This window comes from Vanellus vanellus, assembly GCF_965231255.1.
Source record: "Vanellus vanellus genome assembly, chromosome: 14".
Taxonomy (NCBI): Eukaryota; Metazoa; Chordata; class Aves; order Charadriiformes; family Charadriidae; genus Vanellus; species Vanellus vanellus.
In genome coordinates, this window is record NC_138919.1 from 20,099,287 (window position 1) to 20,123,259 (window position 23,973).

General features: G+C 39.2%; 1 protein-coding gene across 1 annotated transcript in view; it reads right to left on the bottom strand.

The window, feature by feature from the left end:
• Positions 1-19,209, bottom strand: part of VWA3A (von Willebrand factor A domain containing 3A) — a gene marked incomplete at both ends in the record, with an annotated part of 31,728 nt that extends 12,519 nt beyond the window's left edge. Inside the window, 20 exons of the mRNA XM_082490331.1 lie at positions 229-299; positions 740-938; positions 1,896-2,040; positions 2,740-2,814; positions 3,690-3,809; positions 4,414-4,508; positions 9,184-9,264; positions 9,504-9,607; positions 9,697-9,835; positions 11,586-11,708; positions 12,178-12,243; positions 13,427-13,535; positions 14,820-14,945; positions 15,231-15,337; positions 16,389-16,487; positions 17,120-17,174; positions 17,601-17,683; positions 17,777-17,878; positions 18,786-18,888; positions 19,145-19,209. Coding sequence (XP_082346457.1) covers positions 229-299; positions 740-938; positions 1,896-2,040; positions 2,740-2,814; positions 3,690-3,809; positions 4,414-4,508; positions 9,184-9,264; positions 9,504-9,607; positions 9,697-9,835; positions 11,586-11,708; positions 12,178-12,243; positions 13,427-13,535; positions 14,820-14,945; positions 15,231-15,337; positions 16,389-16,487; positions 17,120-17,174; positions 17,601-17,683; positions 17,777-17,878; positions 18,786-18,888; positions 19,145-19,209 — 2,067 coding nt within the window. The remainder of the gene's footprint in view (positions 1-228; positions 300-739; positions 939-1,895; positions 2,041-2,739; positions 2,815-3,689; positions 3,810-4,413; positions 4,509-9,183; positions 9,265-9,503; positions 9,608-9,696; positions 9,836-11,585; positions 11,709-12,177; positions 12,244-13,426; positions 13,536-14,819; positions 14,946-15,230; positions 15,338-16,388; positions 16,488-17,119; positions 17,175-17,600; positions 17,684-17,776; positions 17,879-18,785; positions 18,889-19,144) is intronic.
• Between the last annotated feature and the right edge of the window lie 4,764 nt (positions 19,210-23,973).

A 23,973-nucleotide genomic window follows, 5' to 3' on the forward strand; every position in this document is an offset into this window, starting at 1 on the left:
TTCATAAGGAATTGTGGCCACTCCCACACCAATCACTATAGTGCTATTGTGCAACTGCTTTCTAGTCTGTATTTACTCCACGGTGACTATTCTCACACCCTAGAGCATTCCTGCCCATCTTACAAAGATATGTATTTTGTGTAATCTTCTGCATTGTCAGATAAAAAAACACTGTTGAATTTTTTTCTGAAGAAAAACATAACTCAAAAAAATACATGTAATTCATACCTTTTGGGAGTAGTTGTTTGCTTTTTCCATTTCAGACACAATAACAGTGATATCATCACTTTCAAAAATACCTGATAATCAACATATGCTAATCAGTGTGGGTTTTTAAGTGTACAAAAAATATATCTTTTTTTAAAGCGTACAACGATTTGCAGAGCATGCCAAATATCACTGAAAAGAATCAAAAAGCCTTTGTTTCCTGTATGCCAGGTAGTCCGGACGTACCACATTACTAACTATATTTTAAATGTGCATCTTTAAAATATCTAGCAGAAAACAGGGAATTAAAAATAAAAAAAAAAATCAAATTCCTGCATTAAGGGTGCATTTTAATATTCTGCAATACAATTGAAAGCCTTATTCAAACTAGGACCTTTGTTTTTATCTCAGTGCTAGTATAGAATTATCGCATCCTAAAAAGTTAACTACTTGATTTGGGGGAAAAAAGGCATTAATAAATATTATTTAATTAATGAAAAAGAAGTATGTGCTGACATTCCTTTTCACATACCTGCTTCTCCAAACCAATGAAATCTCCCATTGGCTGCCTGTACTATTTCTTTAAAAGCAATGGCAGTTTCAGTTGGGTTAGCATAGCGGGCCGGAATAATCCCATTGGAGTCAACATCCTCCATTACACTGAACAGACAGACATGGAGCTGCAAATCAAGACCTCTGCAAACCTCAGCCACATAAGCACTGATTGTGTGCTGCAAGACAGAGAAGAAAAAAGAAAAAAAAAGAAAAAAAATCAGTAGTAATCCTTTACCTCAGACGAGCTTCCATCTACGTACAAACACTCCCAACCTAAGCAATTCAGTGCATTCAGCAATTGAGTAGCTGAAGGCCTCCTCAAGTCATGCATACACACAAAAACTGTCACTATTACTAGTGACAATGGCAACAGCATTGCTGCAGCCAAGTGAGATGCAGTAGCTATGGGAATCAAAGACACAAGGTCATGGACTTCAGGGTAGCCATACACTGAAGCAAAGAAGTAGGGATGGAACTGTTAATTTGCTTTTCTGTACGTATCCTTCATTTTCTTGTTATCCATCTGCACTTTTAACGATTTCTTAGGTTTGCCCAGAATTTCCAGAAGTTTGGTGACAAAAGCAAGAGACACCCTACTGGGCATGCATGGTTATTCCAGTTGGATTAACGTACGTTCAGAAAATCTGGGCTGTAGACACATTTTAACAGCCACAGAGCACATGCACTACAAACATATATCCAAGCAATGGATTACTGTTATTAAAAAAAGGAGCTGTCTCTACATAGTGCACTATGAAGTTCCACCATAAACTTATTTGTGGGTTTGTTCCCATGAGTCATAAGGAAATGATATCATACAAAACATTTGAGTTGGTTTGTTCAAACTCAGAAATTTGCAGTGAAATGATGGCCAGAGCTGGAGTGTGAAAGGAATCCTAAAAACACCTCCTGAATTTTCTGTGATTCATATATTAATAATTGCTCCTTCCAACATACAAATGACAACTGCAGAAATGGAAGTTCAAGATCCTGAGAGTTGTGCTGGCTTAGATATGTAAAGGAGAAGCATTCTGCCAACAAGCTATGGTGACTAGCCAAAAGTTAAAAAAAAGATGAGATTAATTCTGGATAGGAACTTAGAGAAGAGTTGCAAAACCTGTGATGATACTTACTGTTTCCTGATCAGGTATTCCAGTAGTTAGCAGGTAAAGTCCTTGCGATTTGTGTTTATCTTTATCTTTGAAGTCTACTTCCACAGCTCTCCTGAGAGCACTCATAAAGTTTCTACTCCCTTTGCACCGCAAGCTCAACACCCACCTAAAAGACGTTTACAGTTCATAGAATGAAGTAATAAAAGCTTTTGTTTCTGCTCAAAGCATTAAAGAGAACTACCTATCTTAAATAACACTGCACTGGAGTCTAAAATTTTTGACAATGACAGAAAACAAAACCAGATTATATAATGACCCAAAGTATTTGTTCTAGTTTCTGTATTGCCACCATGGCAAACTACTTTTTAAGATAAGAATCACGGCATAGAGATGAAAGAATTTTCCTTTAATTTTATGTAGAAAAATTATAATGTAATAGAAATTAAAGGAATAAAAATGAAATCTCAGAGGTATAATGAAACCACTGAGCGTGTGACTCCACAAGCAGAAACCTGGGATTTGTTTCCAGTGTATGTGAGGAAAAAATAGTTTAGATTTCACATGGCAGTTGAATTTGAAACAATTTTCAGTTCTTCATGTAACCTGTGCATTTCTTAAAAACGCTCCTGTATCTGTGTACATATATATTCTGTTTACATATGAAAAACATAATGCTGTTTTCACAACAAGCCATCACAAATAATTAGTGAAGAAGAGTTCACGGCAAACTATTTTTGTAATATGATAAATTTCACAATTTTGTAAATTGTTCACAATGCTGTTTAAATCGGTTTCTCTGGTTTATCTGTTTCATGGTACCTATGATCACTTAATTCAGATGTATGGAAAAGTTATTTGATCCTACCTCCAAGCGTCTTGTAAGTTTTCTGGTTGGGAAGGAACCAGTTCCAGCTGCCAAGGCACAACATCACTCCCAAATCTTTCATGGAAAGATAACAGCAATTAATTTTCAGACTATGCTTTGGAATGAAAAAAAAAAAATCACTGAAAAAAAAAAACCATCTGATTTGGGGCATTACAGATGTAAAATTGCCTGGTGCTGACTATTTTCTACTTCAAACAGTTTAATTACTCACATTTAGCCATCACTCAGGGGTTGTCAGATTTTCAAGACAGTGGGCCAGACTACATTTTTCTTTCCTGAACAGGATACTAAGCGAGCTGGTAAAAGCTCAGCAGAAGGATCATGACAAAAAAAAACCCCAACCCTCAGATGCTGCCTGTGTGTCTCTTGTGAGATAATGGCTCTGCTCTCCCACCAGGTTTGGAACTCCATGAGCTGCTGTCTCTTGCTTTTACCTGCCATTCAGAAATCTTCCAGGCTGCTCTTCAGCAGCTGTGTCATAAATTTCTGACTACTAGTGTTGAGTACAAAATTTTAGTACTATTACATATTAAAAGTATTGGAGTTACTGTAAATTTAAAGGGTGTTCTCAGTTACGGTACCTGAGACACCTCCAGAATCCTCTTCCAGTAAGTTTCTGACACGTGAATTGATACTCTTATGAACAATACAGCAGGAAGAGAATTTGTTGCAGGTACGATGCAAACAGTTTCAGTGAACCTCACCCAAAACAATGAATTTTAATTACTAATCTGGTCTCTGTGCATCTAATCCATATACCTATCCAAAAATGATATATCAGTGCTACTCTTGCAATTACTTCATCGTAAAGCTTAAATACAACTAAAAAAAATCTAAAATATGCCCAGTAGTAACTACAAGCTCTCAGCATACTTCTTTCACTGCAATGCGTTACAATAATTTTAAAAGAATCTTAAATAGTTGCTTACGCTACAATATTGAAGTAATCTTTATTTGACATTTGTTCCTCAAGTAAAAGTCGCAAAGAATGCTGGATATGGATGATGTATGTGGAGTTTGTCACTGACATATCAACAAGTACAACCACCCTATATAAGAAATATGTTATTTGTAAAAAAAAAAATCTTATTTAATTACATATTCTTATCTTCACTGTAGTGTCACTAAGGAAATTATCTTCTAGATATGTATCAAAATGTATCAACATTGAATCTATATTAAAAAAAATCTGCAAAGCACAAAGTGAAATTTTTTAAAAATTGTAACAATAATGGAAAAGTCTATCTTTAAGCTATGCAATAATGAGGGTACTGGCACATGTAGTGCCATAATGGCTGTTGAACCCTAAGCAGGTCCTCTTCCTTCTCTATACTTGAATATCCAAAACATGTGTGAAACGTGTCTTACCTGCTAGATACCTCTAATTTGAGTCTCATTCTGTCTCATGAAATTGCAGTTTTGTGTTGATTGATGATCACTGGATTCAGTAAATTCACTGGATCATTAAAAAAGCTGACTATCATATCTATTTTCCAGTGGATTGCTTACACTGGTCGTATCTGCAACTGCTCTCTACATCTGACTTTCTTCTGCCCTGTATTCCTTGGTATTGACTTACATGCAAAGCAAAGGCTAGCAAATCAGAACCATCACAAATACACACAAAAAAAAGTGACTATCAGAGTGTGATACCTCCTTTCACAAACACTTCCCCATATTCTTCTGCTAGCAACAGATAGCCAGTCAATTCGTTTCTCATAGATTCTTACCATTTTAGCAAGGAGTTTCTATGGATAAAATACAGAAAATTTAAGTTAAAAAAAAAAAGTTCAAGCAAGTGTTTTATTGGCAAATGCTAAAGAGAAGTAAAATCACAGCACAGTAATGAAAAAATTAATGATTTTCATTCATTTTGACAGCAGCACTTCATTCTTAGTAAAGATAAGAGAATACAGTCCATGAGAAAAGCATACGATGATAAAAAAGCAAGAAGGGGTCTAAAGGTCTAAACTCTCCTCTTCACATTTCCCCTTGCTAGCATGTCCCAAAATAGTGGTCAAGCACATTAAAAAAAGAAAAAAAATAAATTCAAAACCCAGTTTTTGCAAGCTTACCATTTCAACAGCAATTTTAGGCAGTGTTCCTAACAAAACACATCATTTAAAATAAACACAATATTTTCAAGCACGTATCATTCTTTAACACAGTATCAGTTTGAAAACATTAAGGCCATTTGTCCAAACTCTCCAGAACATGACCCTTGCAAGCATATGTATACATTATATGCACGAGGGCAAATCAAGCTAGGAAAGGACACTGAACTCAGAACTAAAGCTATAAGGTAGCACGCTTTCAGAGGACAAAACACAAACATCTGCCGGTGCTCAAGGAGACAAAAGCTGCTTTCATGTCTGCCAGTTAAACTTTAGGCTCTCCTTTGTGGTTTGACTATAGAGTTCTACAGATTTCTCATCCCTCCTCCATTTTAAACATTTAAATGTTTTGGCCTGCCTGCAAACATTCCCATAGCCCTTTGTCAGGACTGCTAGTGGTGCCGAGAAGAGAAAAGAAAAAGAATAAATAGACCACTATGTAACACACCCTGGCTGCAAGTATCCCCAGGCAGCTTCTATTTCATTAAACGTCTCCCACTCTCTGATGATCTGCATTCTGACCAAGGAGGAAATCCTCTAGAATCACTACTGCCTCTAAGAATTCCAGTGGCCCTCATTATGTTACCTGTATATACATGTATTGCTACTTCTTTCACACTTAAAACAGTGAATGAAGTCCTCAAAGATCCTCAATATCCCATACAGTGTAAATGTTCTCCTGGTGTGCCAGTAGTTTTCAGGTAATCTACATAGTAATGTCACCACGGCAAATATGCAAAAATCCTAACATCCACGATGTAGCAGCATTCTTAATTCATCTGCAAGCTCCAGGAGAAACTCTATTAGCAGCCTCGCTATGTTCTTGAAGAACGTCTGGCAACTATCAGGCTGAAGACAAATGCAAAGCAAGATACTCGGTTTGTGCAGCTAGTTCAAAAACCTAAGATGCAGGTAAGAGACAGCAGAGAGCAGGGTGCAATGTAGCTCGAGGGAGTTAGAAGGAAAGGTAAGAAGCTAGAGAGTGTTGTCTTAAGACACCGATCTTTTCTTCAAACTGAGCTGCCATCCTGTTGTGCTTGACACGATTCCAGTTGTGCTTAACACAAATGAACATGTTTTGGAATAAAAAGCTGCTCTTATTTGAGACTATGCAATCAATACAAATCTATTATCTATACGGCATTTTACTGTTCTTAGTGAATTCACCAGTAATACTATCTACAACATTGTTTGTAACCTCTCTTTTAAAGCTTCTCTTTAGAGGGACACCAAAGCAAATACCACCTGCATAGTTTAAAAATCATTTACCTGCTAAAAAGCCACACAATTAAAAGTTCACTTCTATTACCAGAGAGACTCGGCCACTGAGATATTTCCTTGTTCTGCCACTCGATTACAATTTAGAGCACACCACATATAAGAAACAGTTACCTGGCCTACTTTCCATCTGCTGTATTTATCATCAACATTTCCCTCTCTGTCTCAAGGGTGGGCCAGAGTACATAGCTGGATATTTTTTCTACTTTTAGTCTTATTAAATCATTTTCACTGACACCATCAATCTTCCAAGGCAAACTCCACACTGCTTGCTATGGGAATTACTGGGACTCCTAAAGGCCTGAAAGACTATTGAGAAATAGCCTTCATATTCACAGTTACAGACTGGAAGGCACAGAGTAGGCATTTTATAAGTATTACACAGATTTCTCAAACTAAATGGGGCAGTTGGTATCATTGGACAAATCTACCTTTTTCCCGAACTCTACATATCAGGGTGTGATCAGCTGTCCTGGTTTGAGGTAAAACAGAACCAATTTTGTTCAGTAACTTTGCTTCTTAGCTGGGCCTCTTTTAACTACTGAAATTAACTGCATGTTGTGCAGACACTGTTCACTCTCTCAGAGTGATAAGACCAATTGTTTATAGCTGATGCCCGGGCATGGGATGCAGAGAGGCTCTGCTTATACTCATTGCTATAACCCCCACGGCCAACCAACTTTATTTGCCCCGTTGGAGGGTCGGAAGCAGAAAAGCATAGTGGGGTCCCACCTGCGGGGAGGAGCGGACAGGACAGGTGACCCAAAACTGACCAACAGGGTATTCCACCCCACCTGTCTCATGCTCAGTATAAAAGCTGAGGGATCAAAGGGTCAGCGCTCTTCCTTCAATGGCCAACGTCTGAGGAGGACTCTGTCTGCCTGTGATCCTGATCCTGAATCCAGATCCAGAATCCAGTTCCTGTCCGTCACGGTGTCGTGATTGTCATCTCGGGAGCTTGATACGGTTTTGTATATATTTCCCTTTTTTTTTATTTTAATATTAATATTTCATTAAAGCAGTTTAGTTCCTTCTAAACTCGTAAGTCTCTTTTTCCTCCTCTGCCTCTCTCTTTGAAGAGGGGTAGAGGGGAGCATCTGTCGGTCCCATCTGGGGTCCCTCAGGTCCCCAGTAGTGGATTTTGGCCTAAACCACGACAGATTAATTGGAACCCAATGTGGGGCACAAGCAGACTTCTTGAACTCTTTCATAAAAATAGTTTCCCACTAATTTCCCACTAAGAGCCAACAAGGCTTAAAAGCTTCTATTTTGTGATTGCTACTTTTTGCCCCAGGATTAGAACAGTTCTTGTCTTGCCCCTAGTGTAGAATGTGGAGCTCTAGATCTGAAAGCACTGGGTGCCATGTTGCACAATGACACAGTCCTCTTGTTTTTCCCAAGACTCAAATCCCTCCACAGTATTTCACCTTGCACATAAAGCTGCAAAACCAAAGCTGCAAAACTAAAACCACCGTGCACACATGCCCAGCTGTCCCTGAAGAGTGCAGTTTCCTCATACCACACTAACTTTAGAAGAGAGAAAAATAAAACCAAAACAAACCTTCATGCAAGCTGCAGAGGAAGAGGATAAACTAGAATAATTTAGGAAACTGTTGTTTCTTAACTTCAACACTAGTAAAGGATCGAGACAATGAAAAAGCTAATGTGGTGTCTCTGAAAGTACAGATTAGATGCTGAACTCAGAATATAAACTGTATCTCCAAATCCTACTGGACTCTCCATATGAACTATACTACATTACTGGTGTTAAGGTATTACAGCACGATTTCAAAAAGGAGAGCTGGTGCTGGGTGCTGTAGGATCCACTCCAAGCTACACTGGAGAAAGAAACTCACGTGTATGCACACATTATCCAAACCTAGAATACAGGCTAATGCAAGACCCTGTGGCTTTATACATAATGCAGACACGCTTCTGCCAGCTTCCCCACATGCACAAATCAACATCATTGATCTGGAATACTGTGTCTTTTTTCATCATTCTCCCCATCTCCATCCATGCATCCATTCATTTCTTTGGTAGGTGAGAGAAGCTCATCTACCAAAGAAACTCATGTCACTGTATATTTTTTTAATCCCATATTCAACCAGTCTTGTCAATAATTTGATAATTTAAGGCCAAACTTTTATTTCAAAATAATCCCTTGCCTTGACTCTGTTTCCTACACATCTGAGGGACTAGGTTTCTGTGACAGTAAGAGGCTCTGGTTTGCTGCTATGTTATGTGCTTTTGCACATATTTTCATATCACGGAATCACGGAGTTTCAGAGTTGGAAGGGACCTCTAGAGATCATCCAGCCCCACTCCCCTGCTAAAGCAGGACTGCCCAGAGCACATCACTCAGGACTGCATCCAGGCGGGTCTTGAAAATCTCCAGAGAAGGGGACTCCACAACCTCCCTGGGCATCCTATGCCAGTGCTCTGTCACCCTCACCGTAAAGAAGTTTTTCCGTGTATTTGAACATCACACAACATCTTTCAAGTCATGCTACAACCATCAAAGCTTGCTCCTACACTACTTCCTAGAATGCTGCCGCTAGGCCTTGATTCTTTCCTGGTCTAGCCTGTAACAATTACGACATGCTTCTTCATAAAACCTGTTTGATTTTTAAACGGATAAAACAAAATGCAAAACTTTTTTTTTTTTAAATGGTTAGACCAATATGAAATGGGACAGTTCTGTTAAAGTATTGTATTGTGCCCTTTCAATGTACAGGCTAAAGGATTCACAAATACCTGGGTAGAATTATGTAAATACATTCTTACACAAAGATTTCAAAATGCACACTGCTGTATTTATGAGCAGCACTGATGGACTCCTTCCCTTACTTAGGCTCCTTCCTCACTACCATAGGAATCTGGGTCCCAAGTCTGACCAGATCACTGCAGATTTACACGGACAGCTGTCTACACTTGAATCCCTGAAGTACTTACGTAACAGGACAATTAATATGGAATAATTAGATGGTAGTCTAGCCCTGACAAGGACACATCGCTATAGACAACTCACCTGATAGTTGTATAATACTGGCAGGTCAACGTGGATATTTTTCACAGTTCCATCATACCACTCAAACTGCATCATTGCTTTCTAGAAGGATAAATAATACTGTTATGTGTTGCCAGAAGCCTATATAAACTACATTAACATGAAATTCCTTCCTGGATCATTCTTAAGAATGGCATAAGTATCTGATTTGAATCTATGACTCAAATTTCAGTTAAGGTCTGCAGAATTTCACTAACTTATAAAGTACTGATTTTCATTAGAAAGATGTAGCAATAGAAAGAAAGAAAAAAAAAGAAAAAGAAAGGGTCCCCATCACTTACCTTATATAGAGTTGATGACACTGTTTTTTTAAGAATAGGTATAAATTCTTCCACAGGAGAGAAAGCATTGGGAGCCAAAACTTGATAGAAGTTTAACTTTTTAGCTATAGCAAGGAACAAATAAATTAAATAACACACATGCTCTGTCTTTAATTCATGTTTCATACCTGTTAAGCTTTTCTTTCTGTGCTACCTTTCAATCCATTTGTCTGTAACCAGTCTGCTGAGGTTTTGGCCAGGACACATGGTGTTTGAATAACTAATGGTCCTTCATGCTTCGGAGGCTTTGGTAAGAAGTTGGAAGGTGCTGTATTTGCAAATTCTGTGGAAACCTAAACCAAATTTTAAGAAAAACTCTTGCAAGTTTTAGCATAATTTTTTTACCCTCAATCAAAAATATTCAGCATGAAATATTAGTCTTATGTTCACCAAAGTCCTGGGATTTTAACAAGCAAAATACTTTGAAAACAGCTATATCTGGTCCTAATAATGGGGTTTGGGGGACAAAGTTCCATTAACTTCACTGTGTTTGCCACAATGCAAAAACCCACAGGAAAATTAAAACATCATGGTTATACACACTGGCATGAAAACAACCAACCATTTCTCTAATAAAAGTAAGTAGGAAAAGGATCTTCATTACACAAAGATCAAATCCTGACTGCTCCATTTTCTACCTGCACTGACTCAAATGAACCACATTCTACCTTCATTCACACCAATGGAAACAAGTCAACAAAAACTCCTCTGGGGCACCAAAATTCCTTTATTTCAAAAAGGGGTAAGACAGCTTTGTTTTATGAATGGACAGAAGTTTGTGATGTTTTTTCATACAGAAGCTTTGACTAGTAAGTTTCTGAAATTACAAGCTTTTACTTGGGGATACCGGACCTTCTAAGTCATTTCAGGGTGACTTCTGCTCCATATGCAGTCTACATGGTCCTTAGTAATTATGAGGTTGGAAGAGAGATGAAAGAATTCTATACATACAAAATATGGAGGATGAGGGGAAACAGAACTAGAAATATTATTCACAAATGACCAGTTTGCCTCCTGTCTGAAATGTCTCAGGTCAGATGACCAGATTTGCAAGGATACCCAATGGAAGCTCTCAATCCCTCTTTCGGATCAGATTTGTCCACCTCGCGCAACTGCCTACAGTAGTTCTGACAGAGAACAGACTATTTCTTGTGCTAATCAAAAAAATCCTCACAGATTTGTAAAACGGTGCTGCCAATTTTTTAGCATTAAAGTTTAGCAACCATAGGTGAATTCTTTCTAAACTTCCAGGCCCTTAGAAAGAACAGAGATGAGAATAAGGCAAAAGAAAGATGCGTATTTCCACTTAAGACTATCTGCACAAGGTGAAAGACAGACATGAGTAAATAATCTTTCTACCAGATCAAAGGAGAACTAGAAATGATCCAAACAATCCATAGAAAAAAAATAATCACAAGAGACTCTCTTTCTTCCTCATCCATATTTCCTCAAGAGCACTTAAAAGCTACTTTATTGGAGAAAAGACAAAGAAGGTAAGAGTGTCTAATATGTTGGCCAAATAAGGCATAAGAAGAGAAACATTAACAAGACAAGTGTTACAGAAAAAATGGTGCCAATAAGATAGGACCAACACAGAGACAGATGAGTAACAGACAATTCAACACTAGTAATGGATCTAGACAACTCCTTATGATTTTGCAACTGATTTAAGTGTCCACCTCAATCAGGTCGGAGTAAGTATCTTTTTACTTAAAGGGCTGTTGGAACTTCATTTAAATGATCATGCATACAGTTAGGCCAGCGATTGTCTTGGATTTCCATTATGACCATGGTACAACATTCTTTTCATTGCATTTTGGTTGCTTTATAAAACTCGATGCATTTTGGAGAATGTCTAGCAAAATGTCTCTCTTACTGGTTTTGGCCTTAATTCGCTCATACAATGGATGGCTAATACATAATATTCAAAGTTCACTTATCAAAACACCTGATTAATCACATAAACTTTTTTTCATATTGTGAAAACTAAAAACTTCTACCTCTGATGCTTCAAAGTACATCCAAAAATAGAGAGATACATACATCTTCTATTTTACTAAGTGAGCCACGAACTCTTCTTTGAAAAGTCTGTTTGAGTCTCTTGAGTAGGTCTTTAGCTTTCTGGGATTCCTGAAGTAGCAGCTGAACATCACTGCTATCAAAATTCTGTACATATAAGATCAAAGGGGGAAAAATAAGTTAACTACTATTCAAATATCAGCCAAACAGCTTTCTTACTTTGATGTGCATGCATGTATACAAGACTGTCTGGCATAGCAGAATTGAGTGTAAATGTATCTAATGCACTGCATGTAAGTTATTTGTCATTTTATAAACAAGATACTATTTTATCACTTTGAATCAGTGTACAATTAGCCACTGCTTTCATCCTGTTCATCAGCTTTAAGTCAGTGAACAATTTTGGCAAATTTCATTGCACTTTTAGGAAAGTATTTTCAGTTGCAGAAAGAATTAACCACAGGTTTATTGACCACAGCCTCAGCACTTCTAAGACAAACTTTCAGCACCAGGTCTTGCTATAAACTTCTATTCAGATGATAACTAGTTTACCTTCTGAAAGTGAAGAGTCATCAAAAAGAGAGAAAACTGCATTGCCTCTCTAGCTGTCACCTACCTCTCCCTTTGAAGAGTAGCAATGATAACGGCCTCTTACAGCTTCTGCAAGGTTCTTTAGAACTGCCTACATATATAAATAAGAAGATAAATAGTTACTTTGATTTGCTAGTCTCTTCTGACAACATGGGTTGTTGGTATTCAGTTCTCAATTAGAGATAGAATCTTTGAGGTACATGTAAGTGAGAAAGCCAAAGTAATTATGTTTCCATTTTTGTCTTAGCAGTTTTATTTTAATATGGCTGAAAAACTAAGTCAGTAAAGAATTTTACAAAATAGGCAATAAGAGTCAAGTTCATTCACCTTGTCTTAAAAAGCCAGTCACTTTCTCTTCCTTTGAAGGCACACTTGTACTAGCCAGATCAAAAGCATATCACTGAAGTCTACAAGTATAAATATTAGGCTCTCCTTCACCCGCCCACAATTACTTCTTAAATCTTTTGCTGCTCTTTTCACCTCCCCCATCTCCTTCTCTTCTACCATCTACCACTAGAATCCTTTTCCCCACAACTGCAATATCCTTACTCCATCCAATCTTCTCTTCAAGCCAGGATTTCAACCATGTCCTCCCTGCCACTTAAGTCACTACATGTCTTCGGGATAAGCTTAAACGAGCAATCAACAAGCAAAACAAGTTTCTATGCAGAAGCTAATCAAAAGTAACTGCTTACTTATCCTTCTGTCCTCCTCTTCCTCCAGGCAGTCACTGCTAAGGTCCAAACCATTGGTCATAATCAACACTAATTTGAGCAATGCTGCTAGGTCTTGCACTGATGCTATTCCATACAAAAATATTCCTATCCCAGAGACTGCTATAGTCATATGATCTCACTCCCAAGTCCCTGCCTTTTCTCCTATGGTCCCTCTCCCTACCCATTTGTCCTTACTGCAATATTGCCTACTTGAAGTACCCTATTTTTCTGCTTTCACCTGCAAAACAGCTCTTAGCCCCAAAGTCTTCTCTGTAAACACACAGGATGATTATCTGGAAATAACTGCTTCCCTTCAGCTGCCAAGTCTGTCAACACCACCTGGTTGTCACTTCTGGCTTTGGTATGAACCAAGATGAATGCTCCAAACAAATTTTTTTCACATGTGCAAATCTGCTCTGAAGAAAATAAAACACTAAATCAAGAACTCTTTAATGAGTGGGCTAGCTTGCCCACAACTATATGACAGAAGACATTGCAGCTGAATAGGAAACATATGACAGAACACTTAGGGAGGTAAGTATTAACACAATTACTTACAAGTGAAGCAGGATTGTTGCAATCATACGTAACAGCATGAGTCTGCAGTTTTCTCCCTAGCATACGCTGCTGAGCGTAGTCAGACAATATTTCCAAAGACTGATCAGGGCTGATATAAATAAATAAATAAGGGGGAGGGGGGGAGATATGAACAATGACAGTAATAAAATGGGTAAAAAAGGCCATACCGAAGAAGACAGGGAAGAAAACTAAGTGGGAATGAAATAACAAATCATGGGAATGTAATCCAGTCATTTAGCATAACTGAACCTCCTCTACCTCTTTCAGCCATTACTGAGGTACTACTACTGGGGTTTGATTCTGTCCTGAAAACAAAAGCACTAAGATACTATTCCAGTTCATAATAGCTTATGGATGAAACGTTCTAAATTATTCCTTGCTAACTCCCGAAGCTAAAAATCAGGGATTGTAGTTTTGCCCCGTGACAAACTGCAATAGAAAAGTTTTCAACTCAGATCTTCAACTGTATGTAAGGATGCCCATTGTCTTCCAAAAGCATCAAACTAAAATTTTGCTTTGTGTTTAGAACTTAGCAACCCACACAGCTTTCATTCCCTGAGTTTTGATGGTTCTTCATGTCTAGTAAAAGCCTTTTCTTCCAGCTACACTTGTGCCAGGGACAGATACTAAGTTTTCATTTGCACATACTATAAATTTTTGCTTTGTGTTCAAAGCAGACCTAAGCAAAACTTGGAACCTTGTAAGTGAACACTGCGTGCCCAGTAAATTGGCTGAAATGTAATCTCAATCACCCTAAATATCAAGCTTGTCAAACTTACACCATTGCTTTTTTGCACATTTAAAATAAATACAATGAATAAATTGGTACAGTAACACTATCAGAATCCTTACTGTAGTCTTTTCCTTGTAATCCTGACTCCAGTACTGCAAATTTTCAAACAAGGACAGTAGAACTGAAGAATTTCAGCCCATAATTGATCTAATCTCAGTCTGGCTTCATTTATTTAATCAGATATTTTAAGTTTTCCCATCAGCATCACTAAAGATCACTAAAGAGAGAAAACTATCTTTGAATGTTTAATGCTATTTTACAGCAAAATCTAGCTCATCATCTAATCTTCCTCGAGGCATGGACGCTTTCAGTGACATCTTTAATGATGCTGAAGGATTTTATTGAAGTAAAATTAGAGCTAGTAGACTCTCAACATATTATCGCTGTAACTGATCTGTAAAGGAAAAACGTAGCTTCGTATCAGAAAATATAAGATTTATAAATAGTAAAAAAGGGAAGAAATAAAAGAATTCAGTGGCATGAACTAAAAATACAAAACCCCTGGATATTAAAGTTCAGATTCTTATACCAATTCTGTATCCAAGTTAAAGCTGTTGTTAGGCCAGATAACTAATTTACCAGCTTCCTACAATAAGAACCAGAGAATTCAGTTCTTTCATCATAAGGACATGTTTTAAGGCTTTCAGCAAATTGCAGCCTTGACCAGGCTCCAGCTGTTTTATCCACTGTCTTGCTTCATGTAGCCTAGGAGGAGAAAAAAAGAAAAAGGAGTATGTACACTTAACATGCAGGTGCTAAATAAGATAGATCACGAAGATTATGACAAACCACAGGAGCTGCTAAGACATTTTATGCATGAACAGACAGCTTGAAATCACTGCCTGCACTTAAAATTCATTGCTTTTTTTCCCTCTTACAAACCACTGTGGGCACAAGACGAAAAACACTAGTTATCATCTACACAGGATTGCTCTAATTAAATGGAGACCTTGTTTGTAACACCTTTATTTTTCAGAGAAATGAACTTACGCATGAACATTGATGTTTTTTGGACTCTCCCACAGAGGTGAAATTTCTGTACTGAATGAGAGGCAGTACAATTGCTTCTTATAACACAGCTGTTCATCTATTAAGCACTAATAAATAAAAAATTGTTAATGCATTACTATCCATGCTGCTTCTAGTAGGGTTATTATGTAAAAGAGTAAAAATAGTAATTTCCTAAAAATAGTTGACAGCAATTTTTTCAGCTACCACAGAGAAAAGTTTCCAACAAAAAGTCATACAGATTCAAATATTTCATAAGGAGTACAGAGACAAAACCTGCAAACCGATGGTAATCCAGCCAACTGTTAATGGGGCAGGAGGCAGGGAATATTTGTTGTACTGGTATCAGTTTTTCTCCTCAGTTGACAAGCACATACTGACCTAGAATGGGCATATTCACCCACCAAGCAATTACTAAAAAATGTTTAATACATATTCACGGATAGGAGTAAACAACAGTTCAGGTATGAAGGCTAAGCCAACCAGATTATGTGGAAATCCAATTTTTTGGAAGGAGTTTTATTTAAAACAAAAATGAAAAATGCAGATAATATAAATTAAGGTCAAATAATTCCTGAATGCAGGAAATTAAATTGCACAAAGTTTCAATGTTAGATAGTAAAACAGCTACATCGTATCTTCCTTGCTACAAAAATTTTATAAAAATAAAGAGTACAATAAAGGACAAGCTTCTTTTGGGATTCCAGGAAGTGATTAATTCACCGAGGTTCTGACCAAAAATTGTGAAGCGTTCCTTGTTGTGATAAAACATAAAGGCATAAAGAAACTATATTTACTATAAATAGCTCTACATAGAACTTGGTTCTAGCTTTTACAACTGTTTCTCTTAGGCAAGTTTATTCCATAGAGAATGCTGGTACAAGAATTGAGAAAATTCCAAATAGTAATAAGGAAAGTAGTATTATTATGGTATATACTGGAGTTTGTCTGGATCTAGACATTAAGAAAGACTACACTTTCAAAGACATTTAAAACATACTTTTCTGCAACAGAAATTGTCTATTGTACTGTATATTATGAATTTAAGCAGATTTTTTTCTACTTAGTTCCTAGATTGTAGTTATACAAAAGCTTGATTAGTATGTTATAATTGCCAAAGTCTGCTTTATTATGACTTACCAAAAGGTCCTTCTGAAAATCCAGTAGTCTAGGTCCGTAACTCATATGAGACAAATCAACCAGAAGTCCAACTTTGGTTCCCTTTATGTGGCCAAACACCTTAAAAGAGAAAAGTCATCGTAAATACTAACCTTATGTAAAGTTGGATAACTTTACTGTTTATTTTGTACAATACCACTTTAAAATCAAATATGAGGTTTTTCACTTTAAGTTTTTTAGCATAAAGATGATGCAGTGACAAAGAAAAGAAGGAAAAAAAAAACAAACAGAGGCCTACTGGCTCCCAGTTTATCCTTACCAGTGAATCATATCCCCCCCTTCCCAAGACAACCTATTAATTATTTGAGAGGATAAAAAATAACTTTGTCTATAGCATCTCCTTCAGGCACAATAGGTGATTAACCAGCTGTGCAAGAGGGGGCACAATGGACTACAAGACAGCTCCACTCCAGTCAGAGGTTAAGCTTAGCGTTGTCTCCTCCCATTTAAATCACACTGAGAGGTCCTGATGATTAAGACTGCTAAGAGAAAGAAAAAGACTAGATCTAGAAAGCAGAAAACTGCACACCAATAAAAGATCAAGAAAAACAAGTATCACTGCATATGTATATCCCAGTAAATAACAAAAATATATAAGCTTTCTGGAAGCCACTTTTCACTAGTGTTCAAAAGTTAGTTTATTCTTTAATGCCATATACAGTACTAAAAATATACTGCGAAGTTAAAGTTACCTTTCTGCTGTCCCGCAACAGCCACTGAATTCGCTGCTGGTAAAGTTCAATCACCCTGACAGAAGGCATAGCACACGTTTAGCTATGATTTCACACATTTAAAAATCACTTAGAAAACTTTTAACTTCCACATATCATGACTAGATCCATGACTTGAAACTAATCCAAGTTACAGTAAACATAACCCACAAATATGCAGTATTACCTGTGAAAACCCAACCATTCACTAGCTGCCTTTCTAAAATGAGCTAACTGCTTCAGTTCAAAACCTGGTTGATAGGCATCTTCATTAAAAAATAAAAAAAACCTCAGCTGTAGTGACTTATAATTATCACCTACGCTAAATTTCAGCAGAAAAAAAGATCCAATGCTGAAGTTCCCAGAGATAATAAATTAAGATTTAAGGCAGTACCTGTAATCATGGGGAATGGGGATATAGAATCGGTTACAGATCAAAATCATAAACAACTTGGATACTTACTCAGAAAGTCTGGACTCAAAATCGGTAACAGTCTCTTCTGTAAACTCTATCTCTTCAACACTGTTTCTTGAATTCCTGGAACACTATGCATAATTAGTATCAGAGATGCACACAAATTATGACTGACTAAAGAAAAGGCAGTGTCACACTTACAAAATAATATTGCCTTCATTTATCAGATGCTCTAATGTCAGTTGCAAGGATTCTAAACTGTAGTTTCTTAGCCATTCTTCTGTGGTTTGCACCTTTTTAGACTGTATTTTCTTCATTTCTATTCTCTATAGATCAAGTAAGAAAAAAATAAATGCAGTATGAGAAATGAAATGTGCTGTTCACAGCAGGGGCTGACCTGCTGGAGAGCAGCTCTGTGGAAAGGGACCTGGGAGTCCTGGTAGCCAACAGGATGACCACGAGCCAGCAATGTGCCCTGGTGGCCAAGAAGGCCAATGGCATCCTGGGGGACAAGAAGAGTGTGGCCAGCAAGTCAAGGGAGGTTATCCTCCCCCTCTGCTCTGCCCCGGTGAGGCCACATCTGGAGTATTGTGTCCAGTTCTGGGCTCTCCGGTTCAAGAAGGACAGGGAACTGCTGGAAAGGGTCCAGCCAAGGCCTACAAACATGATGAGGGGACTAGAGCATCTTATGAGGAAGGGCTGAAGGACTTGGGTCTTTTTAGTCTGGAGAAGACAAAAAACTGAGAAGGGATCTTATCAATGCTTATAAATACTTAAAGGGAGGATGCCAGGGGGATGGGAACAGTCTTTTTTCAGTGGTTCCCAGTGATAGGACAAAAGGTAACGGGCACAAATTTGAACATAGGAAGTTCCATCTTAACATGAGGAGGAACCTCTTTCCTTTGAGGGTGGCAGAGCACTGGAACAGGCTGCCCAGAGAGGTGGTGGAGTCTCCCACTCTGGAGACATCCCAAACCCTCCTGGACGCCGTCCTGTGCAACCTGCTGTAGGTGACCCTGCTCTGGCAGGGGGGTTGGACTGGATGATTTCCAGAGGTCCCTTCCAACCCCGACCATTCTGTGATTCCATGACTTTAGCAAAATTGTGTGTATATGCAAATATATGTAAGGAAACATGTCAGTCACCTATCAGCTTATTTATTCCCCATTCTATATCTATAGTGGGTATCTGTTACTTTTCTAGTTGCTTCATTTAGCAGGAAAACTCGCCTACTGGCAGATCTTGTGTCTCATTGATATGTGTTACCAGCAATCCATTAGGTGGTCCAAGATCAGATATAGCAAAATCTTGCCGTGGTGGATGATCACCCTGTAGACTGGATTTTGTGGTCACCATACAAGACAATGCATTTTATGGGATTACTTCATTACCCATAATATTTCTGTATTGTCATAAAGCCTTTACAAGTTTTTTTTCTGTGGGAACTATTTTATACTTTGACTTTTGTTTACATATTCCATTTGATATATGATAAACGTTTTGAAGTGACATAGTACGTAGTTTATACAAGCTACAATTTACTCTACAGCTACGTATGAAGTCCCAACAAGATTCTGTAACAGTAACCTTACCCAACTTTTTCCAAAAACTGATAATTGTCCAACAACTGTGCCATTTTCCTGATGTGCATATTCATTATATGGATAGACTTACCCTTGTTAAAAAAGCATAAAGACAAAGTATTAAGAGTAAAAAGCTTAAATCCTCAGGAATACACACTATTAAAAAGGTATTCATATTGTCAGCAATTATATGATAATTATATTGCATGTGGGACAATAGCAAGTTAAAAAATAACTGCAAAGAGAAGTTACAATTTTCCACGTATAGAAAACACATTTAGGAACTACTCTGCACGTTATTTGTTAAGGGGTTTTATGAGGTTAACCATATGCGTGCAGAGCTGGCGGGAGAGCAGCCGCACAGCTCAACCCGAGGGTCAGACTGGCCCGAGCGAAGCCCGGAGCCGCGGGGCTGAGGGAGAGCCGCGGCGGAGCACAGGGGCGGGCGGCGGCAGACGCGGCGTGGAGGCGCGCAGCTGAGCTGCCCTTCGGCTTCCGACAATGAAACCAGAGTAAAAACGATCATAAAATCCTGCTTTTCATTTCTCCCTCCGCTTCAGCCCGTCCCCAGCTCCCCGCACCCCCGGCTCAGCAGCGGCGGTCAGAGCAGCCCTCTCCCCGCGCCCTGGCGCCCCCGAGACTCGCCTCGCCACACGGGGAAGGGCCCTTGCGCCCCCGACCCCGCGCCGTCCCGTCCCCAGAGACTCTCCTCACCTCACCGGGAAAGGCTCCCCCGTTCCCCGTGCTCCCCCGTCGTCGTCGTCCCCCCGCAGCCTGGGCACGTCCCGAAAGCCCGGGCTGCCGCCGCGGCAGTGACAGGGATCCCCCAAGCCCCCTCAGCGCCGTCGGGCCGAGGCACCTCCCGTCACTCACCCGACCCTTCCCCCGGGGGCGCCCGCAGCAGCACGGCGCGGCGGCACCGCCGTGTTACGGCGTTGCCAGTGGAGACGGGCCGCCACAGCGGCCGCGCGCGGGAGGAGCCGGCGCCACTTCCCGCCGCCAGAGGGCGGTGGCGGGCGGGAGGCGCGCGCGGGGCCGCCGCCGGGGGTGAAGACAGGCGTGCGCGCGCGGCGGGCTCAGCGGGCGAGAGGCGGGGCGGCCCCAGCGGCTTTAGTGGCCAATTTAATTGTTTTGATAAACTTGCTTAACGGCAAAAATACACGTGAAGAAAACTGCGTTCGTTTTAGACAGTCCGTATTAGCATTTGTTCGGAAATCATTGACTGAAAAATATTCTAACCCGTTAGAAAACAATGCCACGTGAAGGCCGGAGCTGGGGACGCAGAGGGCCGCGCCTCGCCGCGACGCCCAGGCGGGGCCGCGCGGCCGCAGCCACCGTCCGCTGCGGTATCGCCGTCCTTCGTAAAGGTTTTTAAGGACAGCTTCGGGCTTGTCAGCGTGCGCCGGGGCAAGGCCGTGCTGAGGCGGCCAAGCGGCCGCTCGGGAGTGCGGGCGCCGGCCTGGCGGCGTCCCCTCAGCCCGGGGGCGGTGCCGGGGCTGGCGCGCGCTGCCCGCGGCTTCGGGAAACTGGTGTCAAACGCCAGCAAGATCAACCGCGGCAAAAGACGTTAACTGGTCAGACTGGTGGTGCCTTCGGGGAAGCGCACCCTCCCCAGGCCTGAGACAAACGGCTTCCGGGCGATTATTTCAGCTTGAGCTCAACGGTAAGATTTATACAGACAAATTACCTAGTTTTCCGTCTGAAGGTATTTTAAGTTTCCGATCTTGCATTTTGTTAGCCAGATAGGTGGCAAAGTGTGCACAAATTAGGTTATGATGGGACATCAAACCTTTGGGGGAGTCTTGAAGCAAAAGACTAAATAAGAATCTCTAGTGACGTATGAAATGAGCTGTCCTTCAAAAAGTTAAAAATAGGTGGCAGAATCAGAAAAGTTTATGTAAACACTCAACATGAACATGGGATTACCTTTGGAGAAGATTCATACAGAAACATTTGCTTTTCGTGAACTGAAAAAGTCTACAGATGTTCAGGCATGTTCAAAATGAACTTGCTGTATATTAAAACCTCGTGCAAATAAAACCTATAGTCTTCAGCTGATTTTACAGTGATGCTCTTAGGTATGAAAAGCATGGACACAACTTTAAAACAAAAGTAACGGCCAAGTTTGAGAAATGATTGCACCATTAAAGTGTCTTGTATACAGTTTACAATATAGGATTTTCTGCTGTATTTTCTGCTAATTAAATTCTGCTATTAAAAACAACTGTTGATGGGTATCTCTTCAATTACTGGGTAGGGTTTTTTCAAATGCAGATGGCTGCATCTATTTCTGGATTTAAAATGCTCAAATATTTAATCAATCTACTCCGTAATTTTCTGCTGTCATTTAATCATTTATAGCAGTAGCACTGGCAGATCAGATAATATAGCCAGCCAGCCAGCCACAGTCTGGGTATGCTCCAAGGTAAGTGTTTATATTTTTTTATTAAATGATGATCCTTTTAATCTAAGCCTAAATCCACTGTATACATGATATTACTGTTAGTGAAATAACTAACTGGAGGGGTGTGAGAAATCTGAGAAATTCCTGTGTGGAACACACCTGTGTTCCAGTTACAAAAATCTCCTATAACTATTTACAAGAGTGACATTTCTGAAAAAAAGAAGAGCGCTTTTTTTTTTTTTTTGACATAATTGATGATCTAAGTGTTAGTGAATACTTCAGCTTAGGCTACAGCAGTAATAACACCAAAAATTTTAACACACACCTCCGGCAGCTGAACCCTGCATTTTATCTCCACCAACATCACTGAGGGCCGTGGACTACTCATGCAGATGAAGGCTTAAATTAGAAACTAAATAATATTTAAACCATTACTGCCAAGTAGGTGCCTAGCTGTATTTACAGATTAGTATACTTTAAAAAAAATGTAGTGATCCGTTAACAGTCCCTTCTACCTGTGAGTGAGCTGGCTGGAAAGAGTCGCTTATAGACCATTCCAGTGACAAATTTGTTCAAAAATGCCAAAAGAAAAAACAATTCAGCAAATAACCTTTTCATATTAAAATACTTTGGGAGGGAGAGAGTGAAGAGGTAGAGGAGGAGGACAGGGACCCACTAGGGTCTGAATGGCGCACAGTTTAAAAGAATTGTGCAAATTGTCTTATTTTCAAACACTTAAGTGTATTTGATAAGTGATTATCTTGGAAACTGCTGATTATATTTTAACAACAACCTCATTCTAAAATGCACTTTCACTAACATTTTAGAAAAATGCCTATTCAGTAATGCAGTTCTTCTAATAAGCTCAATGAAACAGCACTTAAAACATACAATTTTTTTGTTTTCATAATGAATCTCATGTAAACCAGGTATTAACTGGAAAATAAATACTGATAGTGCAGGCAGCTTTCCTGTCACAGGAAATTAAGACATCTGTGGATTCAGAGGTTTATCCTTGTGTTGAAAAAGAAAACTACCTTCAGTGAGGAATATTTACTCCAAATTTGGGTGGCCCTTAAATCCACATTTAAAATAACAACTTTAGTAAACAAGGCATACATTATTTAAACAATTGTATTGCTCTTTTTTTTTAAAAAAAGGCTGAATTAATACTCAAAATAAGTTCATCCATCTTTGCAGTGCAATAGTGTTTGTATTCCTTTAAACATTGCATTTTACATGTGCTAGAGAAACGCTTACCTATGGTAAAATGCTGTGCTTGAACATGTATGAAAGCTAATGTAACAATGCAGTAGAAAAAGAGACTTTTTTTTTTACAACAGTTGCTAATAATTTAAATCGTGTCAGTTTCCCAAAATTGGGATTTTAACTTTAAGGTATGACAGGATCTCACCTTCTACCCTCATATACAAATAAATTACCATAAAAAGAATTTTAGCTTGACTTAAAATTGCACATAGAAAGGCATGGGATCATTTGTACCTATTACAAAAACTGTTAAAATCAAGGGCTGCTACAAAGAATGAGGTAAACTGAAGACTCTCAGCTATGTAGCCTTCAGAGAAATGGCTTTTTTCTACTGCATTCTAGTTTTCCACACCACAGTGTTTTGCTAGCAAAGCGTTCTGAGTTCTTACCCCTGAACCATGTGTGCATGTACATATATATACATATATGTGTGTATACATACATACAGGCACCCTGTATACTGCATCAGCAAAATATATATAGAATTATCTAGGTTGGAAAGAACCTTTGAGATCATCGAGTCCAACCATCAACCTAACACTGCCAAAACCACCACTAAACCATGTCCCACAGCACCATGTCTACCGTCTTTTAAATACCCCTGGGGATAGTACTTCAGCCACTTCCCTGGGCAGCCTGTTCCAGTGCTTGACAACGCTTTGGGTGAAGAATTTTTTCCTAATATCCATCCTAAACCTCCCCTGGTGCAACTTGAGAAAATACAAGGAAAGAAATCCCTCTCTAAAATGTTCCTTAGTGTTCTTCTAGAACTTATGGCAGAGGAGGGGATGTATGCCTCCTTGCTATTACGTACGTTTAGAGAACATGTTTTGATCTATTGGCTTCTTGCTGCAGTAACACAGGATTGATCCACGTTGCGCCAAAGGTTTTGCTCATCAGGAGGAAGATGTAAAATACTCATCTCCTAAACAGAACAGCACAGCCAGCCTCACTTGAATTCCTCTGCAACCCTCTGGTCTACCACAAAGTTCATAAATACTTTGACTTCTAAATTGTTAGACGTTAAAAACAGGAAGAGTACAGTAACATGGGGCATTATGCTTCTCAGTGTAAAGTATTCTTCACTAGTTCCTATCACAGTGCAGACCTGACTGCATTAAATAGGCTCAGGAGATTAGTCAATGTTGTCTGTATTTGGTTATGG